General features: G+C 51.7%; 2 protein-coding genes across 5 annotated transcripts; both read left to right on the top strand.

The window, feature by feature from the left end:
• The first annotated feature begins 541 nt into the window (after nucleotides 1-541).
• calr3b (calreticulin 3b) lies at nucleotides 542-4,024 on the top strand. The gene is made up of 9 exons (XM_048989057.1): nucleotides 542-703; nucleotides 1,294-1,395; nucleotides 1,783-1,986; nucleotides 2,073-2,167; nucleotides 2,269-2,478; nucleotides 2,795-2,908; nucleotides 3,025-3,168; nucleotides 3,264-3,356; nucleotides 3,448-4,024. Exons 1-9 carry the CDS (start codon nucleotides 616-618, stop codon nucleotides 3,634-3,636), a joined length of 1,239 nt encoding a protein of 412 aa, XP_048845014.1. The 5' UTR covers nucleotides 542-615; the 3' UTR covers nucleotides 3,637-4,024.
• A 121-nt stretch (nucleotides 4,025-4,145) lies between these two features.
• LOC125716592 (epidermal growth factor receptor substrate 15-like 1) lies at nucleotides 4,146-15,611 on the top strand. Of its 4 annotated transcripts, none has more exons than XM_048989054.1 (23): nucleotides 4,146-5,788; nucleotides 7,046-7,087; nucleotides 7,499-7,588; nucleotides 7,683-7,730; nucleotides 7,814-7,909; nucleotides 8,023-8,085; nucleotides 8,251-8,376; nucleotides 8,496-8,555; nucleotides 8,626-8,859; nucleotides 9,134-9,291; nucleotides 9,538-9,694; nucleotides 11,030-11,092; nucleotides 11,333-11,418; nucleotides 11,763-11,835; nucleotides 12,086-12,247; nucleotides 12,328-12,525; nucleotides 12,665-12,796; nucleotides 12,914-13,019; nucleotides 13,354-13,469; nucleotides 13,552-13,585; nucleotides 14,000-14,046; nucleotides 14,164-14,242; nucleotides 15,551-15,611. In XM_048989054.1, exons 1-23 carry the CDS (start codon nucleotides 5,762-5,764, stop codon nucleotides 15,562-15,564), a joined length of 2,211 nt encoding a protein of 736 aa, XP_048845011.1. In that variant the 5' UTR covers nucleotides 4,146-5,761; the 3' UTR covers nucleotides 15,565-15,611. The 4 variants fall into 4 exon arrangements, with proteins under 4 accessions (XP_048845011.1, XP_048845012.1, XP_048845010.1 ...); XM_048989055.1 differs by having other exon boundaries at nucleotides 15,554-15,564; XM_048989053.1 differs by lacking the exon at nucleotides 15,551-15,611 and having other exon boundaries at nucleotides 12,917-13,019; nucleotides 14,164-15,527.
• Nucleotides 15,612-16,441: the final 830 nt, after the last annotated feature.

Here is a 16,441-nt window from a genome sequence, read left to right as displayed (position 1 = left end):
GGATTGCCTTCGCACACAGTACAGTTAGACCTGGCACTCCAGCGTAAACAAAGGATCCATCGGGATAAACTGAGGACCAGGGAAGTAAATGTAATTAACACGATAATTCAGCGGAGTTTGTTTATTATGCGTGACATTTTACTGTTTATGATTTGTCAGTAAATGTGTTAAACCGCCGTCCCCTATTGTCTACCATGCGTCCTTCGGTTTGTCTCGAATAATCCACGGTGGACTTGGGAGGGGGGGGAGAAAAGAGCAAACACGATGCACAAATAAGTAGACTTACAGCACATAACAAGAGCTTACGATAAGACTCGAACAACAATTTGTTGTGTAACATTCATCTGTCAAAAACGGCGTCTGGGTCTTGGGGAGATAACCGCTTCCGAGGTCCGTGCTCTCCCCGCCGATCCAGGATCAGTGCCGATCGGACTACTACTCCGCCCAGCGCCTCGACCCGGCCACTTCCTACGGCTAACTCGTGGTCTCCTTTCATTGGCTGACGGCTTGTCCAATCAGCGGCGGCCATCTGTTCACCGATATAGCTGAGGATCCCCTCATGCAGCGCAATTAGCGGCAGATCCGTAAGCTGCTTCCCGGTGCTTCATCTCCGCCATGCGCTTCCTCGGCCTCCTCCCGGTCTTCGCGGCCCTGGCTGCCGTCAACGCTACCGTGTACTTTAAAGAGCAGTTTCTAGACGGAGGTAAGGCTGCTTTAGCGTTTCCCCAAATTCCAGATCCCTGGTTGATCGGTTTGTCACGGTAACGGTATTACAATCATCATTTTCGCATGACGGTCCTGCTTGAGTTAGTGTGATCATATAAAGTATTGAATTTGTTTTGTTTTGCTTTAAGGTCACTTCTTTTTCCATTGTTAGTAAAGTAATTTCGTTGCAAGTGAAAAGCATGACTTATAGCCGCTTGTAAAATGGGTGGGTCACACCCCACTCTCTCCCATACACGATATATGTTTTTTTTTAGAATACGGTTTAATATTAACACAAAGCGTTGGAGCATTATGAGTACCATCGCGTTATGCCGCTGAGAAGACAATTTGCGTTTTCTCTTTGGTTTCACTTTTACTCACTCGTCGATCCGTGGCGGAGAAACGTGCAGTAAAGTGTTATGTGCATGAGATGAATTCTGAGTATCGCTTCCAAAGTAGGAAAATGAACCAGTTACCTGTGATATTGCGTGAGAGATTCTGTTCTGATTTACGTTTCCTCGATTAAAATCCGCACCGGTTTCCCCCCTGGTGGCTTTGGGTCTCTGCTGAACTCCTTTTCCCTTGTAGATGAGTGGAAGAACCGCTGGGTGGAATCCAAACACAAGTCTGACTACGGAAAGTGGATCCTGACAGCCGGAAAGTTCTATGGAGATGCTGAGAAGGACAAAGGTTAGGGGTCTACCCCTCCTCCCCCCATTTTAACTTTGTTTGCTGTGCTGTGGAATCGCAACCAGATTGAATTTTGTTTACTCATTGTCAAAAATGGCACTGCTGCATAGTAACCAGAATCTGTTAGTTCTGTATGATCAATAACATCAAGATTAAGTTTCATAAGAAGGTCTGAAGAAACGGGAACAGAGATAAAGGGAGCTTGTTTAATGTGTCACGTGTCTCTTCCATGTTCTCTGGGCATCGCGCTAAAATGTACGTTCATTTTCTGCTCTAGGACGAGGCTCAGTACCTCAGGTCTAGAGCTCTGTCCTTAGAACAGACATGAGCGATGGTATGGATCGGTTCCGAGACCGTGACCCAGGCTGTGTCTATCGCCCCCTGCAGGCCTTCAGACTAGCCAGGATGCCCGATTCTATGCCGTTTCATCCCGGTTCGAGCCCTTCAGCAACCAGGACAAGACCTTGGTGATCCAGTTTACCGTCAAACATGAGCAGAAGATTGACTGCGGTGGGGGCTACGTCAAGGTGTTCCCGGCGGACCTGGACCAGGCAAACATGCACGGAGAGTCCCAGTATAACATCATGTTCGGTGTGTGAGGCCAAGTGCGCGACGTATTCACACTTCTGAGTGCCGACACTGAGGACTAACCTCCATAACACTGCCTGTCTGCACAGGACCTGATATCTGTGGTTACAGCACCAAGAAGGTCCATGTCATCTTCAACTACAAAGGCAAAAACCATCTCATCAAGAAGGAGATCAAGTGCAAGGTGAGCTGAGGAAGTACTAAACCCCCCCCCCCCAGGGTCCCAGAACATCTCTTGCTGTGTCCTGGTACTGGTCTAACGCATGCTTGTTCTGCTGTTTCCAGGACGACGAGCTGACCCACCTCTACACACTGATCCTACGGCCAGACCAGACCTATGAGGTGAAGATTGACAACGAGAAGGTGGAGTCAGGCACCCTGGAGGAAGACTGGGACTTTTTACCGCCAAAGATGATCAAGGACCCCGAGGCCAAGAAGCCAGAAGACTGGGACGATCGTGCCAAGATCGATGACCCTGAGGACACTAAGCCAGAGGTGTGTGTGTGTGTTTTTTTTTTTTTTTTTTTTTTTAAAGTCCCGCCCCCTGAGCCTCTGAATGGCTGCATGACCTGTCAGCTGATTGACAGCTCAGTCTAGATGAGTGATTGGTTGATCGCTCCCTGTATCAGCCTTGTTTCATTGAGTTGTACTTTTCTGCTCACTGGGGTGAGGAGTTGCTACAGGTGTTTGTCCAGCCAGCCACAGTCTGGTCCTGATTCAGATGATGCGTGAATTTGTTTTTCTTAAATTTGCAAGTGCCTTTGCCTTATCTCTGCTGCACTGCCAACTAAGCTAGTGTGTTGTCCTGTAGGACTGGGATAAGCCAGAGAATATTCCAGACCCCGATGCCAAGAAACCCAACGACTGGGACGAGGACATGGATGGAGAGTGGGAGCCCCCGATGGTTCCCAACCCGGAATATAAAGTGCGTACAGGCTTTCCTTCATGTGCCGTCTGGGTTCCACAAGTGCCAGGCCACCTGTGACGTGATGAAGACTTCGAACCTATAAAATTCTATAAAACACACTTCTGCCATTTCAGGGGGAATGGAAACCGAAGCAGATCGAGAACCCCAACTACAAAGGCGTGTGGGTGCACCCAGAGATCGAGAACCCCGAGTACACACCGGACTCTGCCATCTACAAGTATGACAGTATCGGTGTCCTGGGCCTGGACCTCTGGCAGGTGGGTTTTGCAGCCAGTGGCATGTGGACTGGTCAGTGACCAGGGCTTTTGGGGGGGCGGCCCGGTTTTATTGCTCGCTTGTCTGCCATTTCTAGGTGAAGAGCGGCAGCATCTTCGACAACATCCTCATCACCGATGACGAGAAAACGGCTGCGGAATTCGGGAAGGAGACGTGGGGCATCACCAAGGTGAGCCGGGATTGAGGGCTGCGTCCTGGGATGACTCGGAAAGATGACTGTCACCCCTGTGGGTCACCACCTGTCGGATTCTGCCAAACAGGACCCGGAAAAGAAGATGAGGGATGAGCAGGAGGAGGCCAAACGCAAGGAGGATGAGGAGAAGAACAAAGAGCAGGACACGGAGGACGGGGAGGAGGACGAGGAGGATGAGAGCGACGACGAAGAGGAGGAAACCCCCAGTCCTACAGAAGAGGAAGAGGAGGATGTGGCATCCAAAGATGAGCTCTGAGGGGCGGGCCTACAAGCTGTTGTGGGTGGGGCCTGTATGGGTCCATCCAATCAGCAATGCCATTTGGACTTGAGCTGTTGATACTTTTTATTTGCAGGAAAGGGGTTACTGGTGAAGGCAGGGTTTTTGAATGTTGTGAGTGTGCAAGTGGGGTTAAGGCCATGCTGGGGGTAATATGGAGCTAATTCCTCAGCAAACTCCCCCTCACATGGTCTCTGCACGCCCCGTGTGTGCGTGCGAGTGCGTTTTTTGTGTTCTGTTTATTTTTAAAGATTTTTTTTTTCCCCTTTGATTGTACCTGTCTTGATTGGGCTAATTGAATAATTGAGTGTGTTTAGAATGAAAACACAGTTTTTTTTGGTTGATATTAAAACTTATTCTTTAAGTAGCTCTATTGTCATTATCCCTAATTGCAGAGACCCACTGCTTGACTTTTCTACACGGCGGAGGATGCTCACTACTTGCCCTGTGAGTGTGTGTATGTGGTGGCCGTTTTGATACATTACCATGGAGCGCTTATCTAATGCAGTTTCCCAACCCAGTCTTCAGGGAACCCCGGACAGTCCACCTTTTTTGCTCCCTCCCAGCCAATCAGGAACACCGAATACCTGGTACAGGTGTGCTGGGAGCTGAGAGGAAGCAAAAACGTGGACTGTCCGGGGTTCCCCCGAGGACTGGGTTGGGGAAACTGCTCTAATGTGCCCCAAAACCTTCTGTCCACCCATCTTCCAGTTGCACATCTTGGGTAGTACAGCAGGGTCCCATGACACCTTACAGCCTGTGCTCCAGCTGAGCAGTTGTGGTGGTTTTTTCTTTGTTTTAATTAGGATTTAATGCAATATAAGGTACTGTACTTAATCCGTATCATTTTTCTTTACAAGTCACCATTTACAAGCATAAAGCGGTGATCCGCAGTGTTGAGCGCCATCTGGCGGCCGGTTAGCCGAGACAGCTCTGATTTGCGGGGGGACGTTAGTGTGCGTGTTGGCGACCTGCCCGAAGGGGGCGCTCCTGCTCCCTGGACGCCGCGCCTCTGTACGCGGTCGTACAAAGACTGGCAACTGCTTTCAGTATAAATCCCTTAATTAGGTTGTAGCGCAGACTGCAGTACCACTGAAAATTAATTTACAGTATCTACAGTAGCTTTTTTTTTACTCCTGGTTCTGCCGACGCATTGCGTATGCAGGTCTTCGTTCTATTCCTACCTCAGATCGGGCTAAAAAGACGCGTCCGCAGCCTGCGGTGTTCAGATTATTAACGCATGCTAAATCCACCCAAAGTAATAGATTAAGGGCTGTCCCATTTTCACAAGTTTCACCTTGATTTTGCCCCAGTGGAATTCTCATAGAGGTTACTGTTTCGAATCTTTGCCCCTGATCGTAATGGGCGCAGTGTCAGGATATAAAATATGGATGTAAGTGACGAACGTAGACGGTACAGTATGGGATCATTTCCCCCAGCCCTGGGATGTGTGCATGGAAGGACCTGATTTGTCGGAAGTCTTAAATAACGCTTTATTATTATCACTACGAAGACGTTCTTTTAATGAACTGAGGTTTTTTTGGATGCGAACATTAGTCACATGCTCTTTTTTTTATATGCTACGTTTCAGAATAATCAAAGATGATTTTGTGAAGCTTTCCGGTTTACGCTTTTTTTAAAATTATTTTAGTTTGTGTGAATCGATGTCCTTTTAACTGAATTCGAAGTTTTATTTGTAACATCTGGAATAAAGCAAATCATTGTACAAAAACATCCCCACCAGATGGCGACCTAGTGCTGAAAGTAAATAAAAACCTCGATTTTATTTTCTCACTAAAATGGGAAACTGCACAAACTCCCCGGTATCGTAATTTTATATTTATTTTCGTAAGTACCATAAAAATAACGATTATGATTTTAATAGGAATCATGAGCGCCGGCTATGTTTCAGTACAAATAAAATTAGATAAAGAATTCTTTTTAAATTAGACGTATAACCCAAATTGAGCACTGGTATGAAAAACAGGGCACACAGCCGCGGTCCTGTCTGCAAAGGGGTCGGGTCTTTGAATCAGTGCGCCCTGCGGATAATCGGACAGCTGGGTGCGCGTCCCCGCAGCGCGTCCCCGCAGCGGCAGGAAACATGGCGGCGCTCCCGTCTCTGGCACAGGTATGTTCTATCTGAATGATGTTTAGCACGCTTTTGACTGCCTGATGAATGTTATTTGAAGGAAAAGCTGATGATTGAGGCGTACGGGCTCGTCTGAGCTTGTGCCGGGTTGGGTGTCCCTGTTGGGTTCGGTTGTCCTATTCAGCTGTCACCAAGCTGACACGGAACGGTCCTGTTAAAATCAGAGCCCGGCTTTGCCTAGCGCGCACTCTGCTCTCCTGTCCATGTCCCGGTCCGGCACATGTCCAGTGATAAATGATATCGATTCGCACTTGCAGATCCGCATAGCCGGTCAGGTCTTTAATGGGGAACTGCTGTTTTAATTGAAATGTCGCCTGTGTGTTTTCATAAAAAAAAATCTTAAATCATGCAGCTGACATCGTCTTTGTCGCTTTTTATCTGTGTTTTCCGGCTGGCTTTTTAAACCTTTAAATGTTTTTTGATATCTTCCTTATAATTGTACCACGTGTGACAAGATGTCCCGTGTTTTTCTTTATGTCTGGTAAGATATGCGGAAGATTTACCCTAACATCCTTAAGTATGTGTAGGTGACAGGTTCTATTAATAGACTATGATACAATAAATGTATTAAGGATTTAACCGAAGCCTAATGCTGCTTGGTTTAGTTTTATGTTAAAGTTGTTAGTGTCAGTTTCTTAAAGTCCTTGGTGATCAATGTGCAGTGATATCCTGGGGCTAGTTTAGGATAATTTGGGAAACTTGCCGGTCTGGCTGATGTAGTGGTGTAATCCCATGAGAGCTGATCGTCTTTCTGTTAACCATTAGTAAGTGAAACCGACCAAAGCAGGCGTGTCCCTTGCCCCTGTGGTGTCGTCACCCTGTTAAGCTGTCTAAGAGGGACTTCCAGGAAGGGCCGCCTGCACGCAGACCCACAGAGGGAAGTGCGATTAGGACAGGGTTGGCCTCATCTGGCTCGTCGTCCGGATGGTCCATCCTGGAAATTCAACCTCTGAAACAACAGGCAGAAATTCCCATACAGGCTGAACATCTCTGTCAACAGCTGAGGGAGTCAGGAAGTCTCGCTCATAGCAGACCGCCGTGGGGCCCACAAATGAGAGGGTCCTAGCTTAGCCCTGCCTCGCGCTCTCAGCCACGGGCCAACCTCATTGCGGCTTTGTTTACCTAAAGCGGCCTTCCATACCACACGCCCCTCCTTTGTGTTTGCAAGGCTGAATGTTTGCATGGCATCTGTGTGACGCTCTTCCTAACATGGTGAGTGTGTTTCTGTCCCTGCAGCTGTCCGGTGGAAACCCCATATATGAGAACTTCTACAGACAGGTACTGACAATGAAGTTGCCAACCTGCCTGTGTGTGTTTGTGTGTGTGTGGGAACATGCTGTCCTACTTGGGGGGGGGGGTCACATTGTAAAGACGTCCTGGCTGTAGTTTGGAAGTTTAAGTTTATTTTTTATAAATGGAAACTTGTAGTCGGCTTTCATGTTTCTATGGGGTAGGTTGGGATGATGTATCGCTTCATATAGGGTGGGCCTGTACAGGTGCAGGGTGGGGTAGATAGTACACTTCACTGACTCATAATTTGACCTCTATCACTCATGGTGTCAAGCCACAATACCGAGCGCTGGATACTGCCAGCCTTGCCCTGATACTGAATAATCCAATGAAAAACATGTTAAGTGTTATTGTGGGTGAAGCTGGCTCTGTGTGGGTGCACTTTGTCTCCCTCTGCAGGTCGATCCCAGAAGTACAGGTAGGGTGGGAGCCAGTGAGGCTGCACTATTCCTGAAAAAGTCAAAGCTTCCTGACCGTACTCTGGGCCAGGTGCGTGAGAGCATGTGTGTCTGGGACGCTGAGGTGTGTGACTGCATGTGTGACTGGAATGTAAGATAACCGACATGCAACTTCTGATCTTCAGATATGGGAGCTGGCAGACTCCAATGGAAATGGCTTCCTGGACAAGCAGGTGCAGCCAGCCGCCATCGCATAGCCCCCATCTCGACATGGCCGGGGGGCTCATTCTCATTTGCTGCTCTCGTGTCTTTGCAGGGCTTCCTGGTAGCTCTGAGGCTTGTGGGTCGAGCCCAGAATGGACAGGAAATCAGCCTCACTGGCCTCGAGCTCCCGGGACCCCCGCCTACGTTTGTGAGTGCCGAAGTACAGTGTGGCTGACGTTTCAGTAACGTTTGAGTAATATCTGAGTAATGTTTGAGTAACGTAGGAGTGATGTTTCTTCACTTGAAGTGTTCTGTTTGCAGACTGACACAGGCAGTCCGATTCTGAGCAGCATGTCCTTGGGCGACACCCACTGGGCCGTGAAGGTGAGGAGCCCGACGTTGCTGACCGTGGCGGAGGAGTTACCGTGCCGGAGGAGTGACCGAGGCGTGCACCTGGCTCTGCCCCCAGAATACAGGGCACTTCCTTGTTAAGTTCTGGGTGGCCCGTGGACCAGTGAAAAAACGCTCTGTCTGTCACTGTCCCCGCAGCCGGAGGAGAGGGAGACCTTCAGTGACATTTTCGAGAGCCTGTCCCCAGTAAACGGACTTCTGTCCGGCACGAAAGCAAAACCAGTGCTGATGAAGTCCAACCTGCCTATGGAAGTGCTGGGAAAGGTGAGTCTGTGTCCGGCTGCATCCAGCTGCATCTAGCTGTGTCCGTCTGCATCCAGCTGCATTCCAGTGCGTCTCGCTGCCCTGTAAATGCCCCCCCCCCACTTCCCCATGATCCACAGGTGTGGGATCTCAGCGACATTGATAAAGACGGAAGCCTGGACAGAGAGGAGTTTGCTGTGGTGAGTTCTGGCGGTTCTGGAATCATCCCCGGTGCTGTACCTGTCACTGCTGACCCCCCTCCCCCCCCAGGCAATGTACCTGGTGTACCGCAGCCTGGAGCACGAGCCCATCCCCCCGAGTCTCCCCTCCGCCCTCATCCCACCCTCCAAGAGGAAAAAGGTCGGCTGCACATTCCCCGGCTCCGTGTGTGTCCTGCCGTCTACGCCCCCCCCAGCCAGGGACAGCCTGCACTCCACCCCCACCCACACCAGCCTGGTCTCGGTTCCCAGTAGCCCCTCTCCCAGGCCCTCACTCGAGCCACAGGTGCGTGGGCTGCGTTTCCATGGTAACATGCGAATGCCTTAGAGTGTTAGCTTAGCGTCTCTGAGCCAGGTGTGCCTTCAAGGTGGGACTGCTGGTTGTCTTGCGGATTGTGGTTCCAGGGCGAGCCGGATGCTTCCCCGAGATCCGCACGCAGTTTCTGGAATGCTGAGATCCGGCCTGGTCGCATTCCTGTCGATTCATTCCTGTTTTCCTCTTTGAAAATCATATTCTGGTTTTTCCTGATCGTTCGGTTCTCCCTGCGTCTTCACCTTAGCCCTCCATATCCTGGGTAGTGCCGGCGGCAGACAGGGGGCGCTATGACGACATCTTCCAGAAGACAGACTTGGATATGGACGGCCTGGTCGGTGGCCATGAAGTGAAAGAGATCTTCATTAATTCCGGGCTTTCTCAAAACCTGCTGGCCCACATCTGGTAAGCGGAGGGAGGGGCACTCACTAGGGTGTGTGGTCTGACCCGATCCGGCCCGGTGCAGGATGCAGCATCTAACCACTGGTCTTATAAACCAAAATGCTCCTTTTTGAGGTTCTCAGAGAGACCATGTCAAACAGAAATGCAGGATTCCTGTAAATATGTGGAAGCTTTATCATTTTTAAGGATGGTGCAGGTTTGGGTAGAAAGACCATAAAGGGTACCCCCCCCCCTGCCCCCCCCCCCCAGGTCCCTGGCTGACACCAGACAGGTGGGGAAGCTGACCAAGGAGCAGTTCTCTCTGGCCATGTACCTCATCAACCAAAAGGTCTTCAAAGGGCTGGACCCCCCGCAGGCCCTCACCCCCGACATGCTGCCCCCCTCGGAGAGGGCTGCCCCGGAGGCTGTGAGTACCCTGAGCGGCTGGTCTGCTGAACTGGATTGTGGGAAATGGCTGGCAGCTACCTCTGGGGGCTTGGTGGTGAATGACAGTGTAAGTCGTCCTCAATCTCTGGTGAAGAATGAAAGGAAGAAACCGCGTATGGACTCATGTAGAGATGTAGCTACCCTTCGATCCCAGGTCCAGGGCTCGGGTTCGAGTGAAACAATCAGTTCAGCATTATAGCTCCTGAACTGAACCATATTTGGGTTACTGTGTTAAACAAGTTATGAATCAGTTTAGGTTTCATGTGATTTCAGCTGTTCCATTCACTCCAGCCATTAGGCTAATTAGCGAACCTGTAATTAATGAAGAAGACTGTGGAATAAATCCAATTGTGTGACTGGAATTACAGGGACTCTGCTGTGACTCGCCACCCGGCCGCCCTTAGGAGATTCAGGACTGAGATTACAGGAACTCTGCTGTGACTCGCCACCTGGCTGCCCTTAGGAGATCAGGACTGAGATTACAGGGACTCTGCTGTGACTCGCCACCCGGCCGCCCTTAGGAGATTCAGGACTGAGATTACAGGAACTCTGCTGTGACTCGCCACCTGACTGCCCTTAGGAGATCAGGACTGAGATTACAGGGACTCTGCTGTGACTCGCCACCCGGCCGCCCTTAGGAGATTCAGGACTGACATTACAGGGACTCTGCTGTGACTCGCCACCTGACCGCCCCTAGGAGATTCAGGACTGAGATTACAGGGACTCTGCTGTGACTCGCCACCTGACCGCCCCTAGGAGATTCAGGACTGAGATTACAGGGACTCTGCTGTGACTTGCCACCTGACTGCCCTTAGGAGATTCAGGACTGACATTACAGGGACTCTGCTGTGACTCACCACCTGACCGCCCTTAGGAGATTCAGGACTGACATTACAGGGACTCTGCTGTGATTCGCTACCTGGCCGCCCCTAGGAGATCAGGACTGAGATTACAGGGACTCTGCTGTGACTCGCCACCCAGGTGGTCTTAACCTCCTCTCTGGAGTAGCCTCTCTCCCCCTCTCTCCTCCAGCCCTCTCTCTTCCTCCCTTCCTGTCTCACTCTCTCCCCTTTTCTCTTCCTCTTTCTGCCTTCGTCTTTCCCCTTCTCCTTATGTCTTTCCCTCCCACTCTTTCTTTCCTCTCTTCTTCTCCCTCTCTCTCTCCAAATGTCTTTCCTCTATCCCTCTCTCCCTCTCTCCCCCTCTCTTCCTCTCCCTCTCCCCCCTTCCCTTTGGTCTCACACTCTTTCTCCCCACAATGTCCATCACACCTCTCACTGCAGACGCTGCTCTATCTTCTGTTTCTCTCTTCCAGAGCCTTTTGGGGTTCCTGCCCCACATGGGGTCAGACGCAACACGCCTGTCAGAAATGCAGCATGTGAGTAACTCTTCTGCCCCCTGCTGGTCTTGTGTTGTGCTTGTGCCCTGATTCTCTTTCATCGCCAGCCTGTGGGTCTGTCATGTTTTGTGCGTTCAGATGTCAATGCTGCCCCCTGTTGGTAGCACCACTTAATATAATTTAGGTTAATAAACACTATGATAATGAACATGTCAACAACATGCAAACAGATGACCCGTAGCTTTTGGTTCAGGCACCATTTCTCCACCCCCCCCCCAGGAAAGATTGGACTCAGAGGGGCTGGTTGAGCTCACTGGGATCAAAGATCTGGATGATGTGAGCCTGGAGATTGCTGAGCTGCAGAGGTGAGCTGGCAGTGGGAGAGACTACTTATTGTATTTGTCTGCTGATCTGCTGTACCATCTCTGTCCACCAGGGGTGAAACATGAATGTTAGGTATATCTTATAGTGCATAAGAACGTGTCTGTTATCTGGCTGTGGTGACTTGTGTGGATTTAATCTTTATATTGAATGAATAAAAGGACCCTGTCAGGTTTTAGACCTAGTGGACAGGAAGCCATACAGGCCGACAGGCATCAGAGGGCGCTGTGCTGATATGTCATTTCTGCGGTTTATGTAGGTGATTCTGATCAATTCCGAATTCAGGATCATAAAAACCAGAGTGTGTTTTGTTCCTGTTTCTGCTCAGGGAGAAATCTCTGCTGGAGAAGGAGGTCAGGGAGAAGGAGGAGGCCATCAGGCACAAATCAAGTGAGGTGCAGGTGAGGGAGTCAACGTAGGGGTGCGGCTCGGGGTTCAGATGCTGTGCCTGTGACAGGAAGATTGTTGGTTCGAATCCCGACGTCAGGAGCATCATTTTGCTATTTATCCAATTTTCTATATGCTTTTTATAAGCTTCCTGTTTGATCCTGGGTCCCTTGGAAGGTGATCTGCATCCTTAACCGCTGCGGCACCTATCATCCGACCTGATAAACAGCAGCCCCTTCTCTCGCACCCTGCCCACCATGACAGGAGATGCAGAGGGACCTGGAGCGGGAGGCCAGCGGCCTGCAGCAGCTGGAGGCACAGAAGCAGGATGCACAGGAGCGGCTGCAGGAGATGGACCAGCAGAGGGCAAAGCTGGAATCCATGCTGGCCGATGTGCGGCTCAAGTGCCGGGAGGAATCCCACACGGTGCGTCCCTGCCGTGCCCGTCTGCCTCTGGGGGCTCCGACATACAGCAGACAGTCCCTAACGGCCAGGTGCACTCGCAGGTGACCTCTCTGCAGAGCCAGATCCAGTCACAGGAGGCGGACATTCAGAGCCAGGAGGTGGAGCTAGGAGAGGCCAGGGCGGAGCTGGGGCGCTTACAGCACGAGGAGACTCAGCTGGAGCAGAGCGTGCGTGCCGGCAGGACGCGGCTGGATGCTGTCACAAGGTCCCTCAAGGCCACACAGGAGGAGATCAGCCAGGTGGGGGGGGGTGTGGAGGGGTGCTTACAAGGGGGCGTGGCCCTGTTTCTAAAGAGGCTGGACTTCTTAATTTGATTGACGGTTAGGCTGACCAATCAGGTGCCAGTGGGATGTTCCGGTTGTGGTTCTGCCCCCGCAGGCTCGCAGTAAGCTGTCCCAAATCCAGGCCAGTCAGGAGGAGGTGAAGAGGACCATCGAGGAGTACGGCAGCATCCTAATCGGAACCGGCTCAATCAACCTGACCGACGCCTTTCCGCCAGGAGATGCTCTGGTGAGGAATCATGGGACTGAGCTGAACCCTCGGTAGCATCACGTTACTCTTGGCTCCATGACACCGACCCTGGAGACAGATTCATACCGTGATGGGATTCACTGCTTTTGCTCCTAGCAGGAGCCTTTAAGGACAAAGGCCTCCCTGTTCCCGGCGCCGTCCCCAGAGCTGACCTCTGACCCCTTCCCGACGGAGGACCCCTTCAGATCAGACCCCTTCAAAGGTACTCCTAACCTGACGCAGTGGGGTTGCCAACGGCCTTGCTGGCCCAGTTGGGTTACAAATTTTGTGCGGTGGGGGGGGGTTTATCTCAGGGAGAGCTGAGGCAGGAGATCTGGGGGGTCTACACTCACACTGCCGTTCGCCGTTCGCACAACTGCCAACAAGATGGCATCTCTGAGTATGGGCCGGTATTGGGGGTATAAGCCACACCTCCATTCAGAAGCCCTACCCATACTCACACTGCAGCGATGCCCCGCCCCTCTATGCAGAAGTCCCGCCCCTTCCTCACTGAAGCCCCGCCTTCAAACTGACCCCCTTACCCTTGCTCCTTACAGACACGTTTTCCGGTGACCCTTTCAAAGGCAGCGACCCCTTCAAGACATCCTCATCCGATGGCTTTTTCGAGAGGGACCTCTTCTCACCATCTGCGTCATTTGGCCCCTCCTCCAGGGTAACCGAGCTGTGAGATTGCATCCAAATTTGTAAGGACCTCTTTGTGAGAAGTTAAACCCCCCCACCACTCTCTCTCTCAGGCTGCCTCCGTTGGGCCCAAACCAAACACTTCAGGTAAGCTGGTCCAGAAGGTTCTGGGGAAGGCCTGGATCCCGGGGGGGTTGCTCTTAACAGCTCTCCCTCATGACCCACAGTGATACGGAGTGTGCAGTTTGGTTGCGGTGAGCAGTGTGTGTCACTACACCCCCCCCACCCTGTCATTGACAGTAACACACTTCCCTATTTCCTGCACACACTGACACCCCCTTCCTGTTCCCTACTAGTGAAAAACGTGCAGGCAGAAGAGACCATCTGATTCCCTCCCCACACTGATCAGCCCTGTGCATCTGTGTCATTCCATGTGATTAGGGCCCTCCTGCTTACTCAACGCCCCCCCCCCACAGTTAGCATTCCCCTCCCGCTCCCCAGCACCTGATCCTGGGTCCTTGCGTTTCACACCCTCGCCACGTGTCCCTCGTTCTCTTCCAGACCTCTTCAGCAGCAGCGACTTCGCCGACTTCAGTCACATGACAAAGGTGGGGGAGCTCTGATCATGTGACTGTCACAGAAGGGGCCTCCTTGGATCCTGCCCCCTTAAGGCTGTAGGTGTGGTTGGGCTCCAAGGTCTCACGCTGCCTTGTTTTACCCCTCAGGGCCTGGTTGACGACCCCTTGGCCCGGAGGCAGCACAGCCCGGCAAGGACGGGGCCCCCCCGGCCTGCCCCCCCCAGTGGTGAGCTGCCATCGGGGGGCAGTCAGATGTTGAGACCCCCCCCCACGGTTGAGATGTGCAACCTTTCCCACGGGTTTGCTAGATACTATAAACAGGAAGGGCGTGTGAGCTGAGATAAGCCACGATCTCTGTGCCGCGTGTGTGTGGCTGCGTGTGTCCGTGCGGTCAGAGGTAGGCCAGCACCCCTGCACACCCTGTGGCACCGCTCTGCTCGTGGGTGACGGGGCCAAAAGCAGAAGTGGTACCGACTCAGCTGGCTTCCCGTCCAAGCCGCGTGTTCAGAGGCCGTTCTTGTCAGTGTCACTGCCCATGTGCAGGCAGGAGCGACTGTCTGCTGTGAGAGTGTGTGTGTGTGTCAGATGATGATTGTGTCTGACATGATTCTGAGTCAATTATTAGCACAGTTGTGTAGCCTCCTGTGAGGGGGGTGGGAGATGTCTGCCCCCCCAGCTCTCATGAGGGGCTCTCTGCTCTGTGTATACTCATGCTGCGTTCATGCCATCTGTCGCCTTGACGGCACGAGCAGCTTGCCCCCGCCAGTGGGGGAGCCGCTTGTGGCCGCTGGCACTGTGATTGCACTGCGGTTAGCGCCCTGACAAGCCGCCGCCCTTTCTCAGGCTGCGCTGGGAGCCCGCTCACCCCTGCGTGACCCCCGCACCTCCCACGGGGCACTCGCTTCGCTCTCTACCCCACAAAGTTATTTGCAAAGACCAAGAATAAAATGTGTAGAGATGTGCTTGTGTCCCTGATGTTAAAAAAGGAGTCCTGGTGGGGGGGGGGGGTGTGTTTACTCTGCTCTCTGAATCTCTGTATCGCATCTCTGCGGTTCGATGCTATGCTGCATCCTCATTCTAATGAATCTATATTAGTCCCATCCGTTAAACTGGCCCTTCATTAGGTCAGGGTTGTGTGTGTGTGTGTGTGTGTGTGTGTGTGTATACCTTACCTTATGGGGACACAATGTCCCCACAATGTGATGAATACCCATTTTTTTCTCCCTTATGGGGACCAGAAAACTCAATTAAAATAAAAAAAAACTGAATTTAATACAAATCTGTGATTGCAATGAAAAAACAAAAAATGTAAGAAGTCTTGTATTTTGTTTGGTTACTTATGGTTATGGTTAGGGCTGGGTGGGGGTTAAGGTTGTCATAGTTAGCGTTAGCATTTTTCCCACAGAAACGAAAGAGGCGGTCCTCATAAAGATATGTGTACCCGACATGTGTACATGTGTGTGTCTGTGTGTGTGCATGTGTGTGCTTGGGCGTGTCAGTGCGTAACACTCTCTCTGTCTGTCTTCCTCTGCAGCAGCCTGGAAGTGAGGTCAGGCTGGAGTAGTCAGGCTCTGGAGGTCCCTCTTCTCCACCCCCTGCCCCCCCCCCCCCCCCCCAAACTCCCACCCCACCACGACAGTCTGAGGCACACATTCACACACTGCAAACTGGGAGAAGACAAAGAGACAGTGAGGATGCTGCTGGGAGTACATTGGTCTCGAGCCGCAACTGACATAGGAAGATAACTGCACAGACGCTGTGCTCGGCTTGTATGACGGACACCAGGGCGGCGCTCTCTCTCACCTCCTTTCTCTTTGCACACGGAATGGATTGGGGGGCTCTTGAGGTCCCTGCTCTGTCTCTAATCTCATGTGCTGACCTTCTGGTGGTGCTGTGGTGGGTGTCGGAGCTGCCCTAAGCTCCTGAGCGGTTGACTGCTCTGACTGTAATGGAGAGACTTCTGCCCTCCTGCCCCCCTCAGCCCCGGATGGATAGAAAAAAAAGAGTTTCCTCAACTGTTCTGCTGTGGTTTCGCACTTTTACATTCAGGCATTTTAGACTTGATTTGATCCTCTGTCACTCCCTCCCCCGGTTCAGTTAATGTACCCCATTAAAAGGTACAACAGCTGTTCACTACTCGGGATTCAGACTTGCGGGTGTCTGTCTCTAAGAAAGTAAAGACCTCACACCTTATCCTCCTCCACCAGCCGTAATGCTAGATGACCTAAAATGATCTTCCTTTCTGTGAGTGATTGGGGGGGGGGTTCTCTTACTCAGCCTGTCCGATGCTGGGGGGGGGGGGGCGGGGTGCTCTAGCCTCCCTCTGCCTCTTCAGGGATCCCGTCACATGGGTTTGGTAACAATATGCAAGCGCTGTAGTGTTTGTTTACACGACTCGTCGTATGGATGTAGTTTCATGTTTATG

Source organism: Brienomyrus brachyistius, chromosome 21 (genome assembly GCF_023856365.1).
Source record: "Brienomyrus brachyistius isolate T26 chromosome 21, BBRACH_0.4, whole genome shotgun sequence".
Lineage (NCBI taxonomy): Eukaryota > Metazoa > Chordata > Actinopteri > Osteoglossiformes > Mormyridae > Brienomyrus > Brienomyrus brachyistius.
Note: the sequence above shows the minus strand (reverse complement) of the source record. Positions and strands in the feature narration are given on the sequence as shown.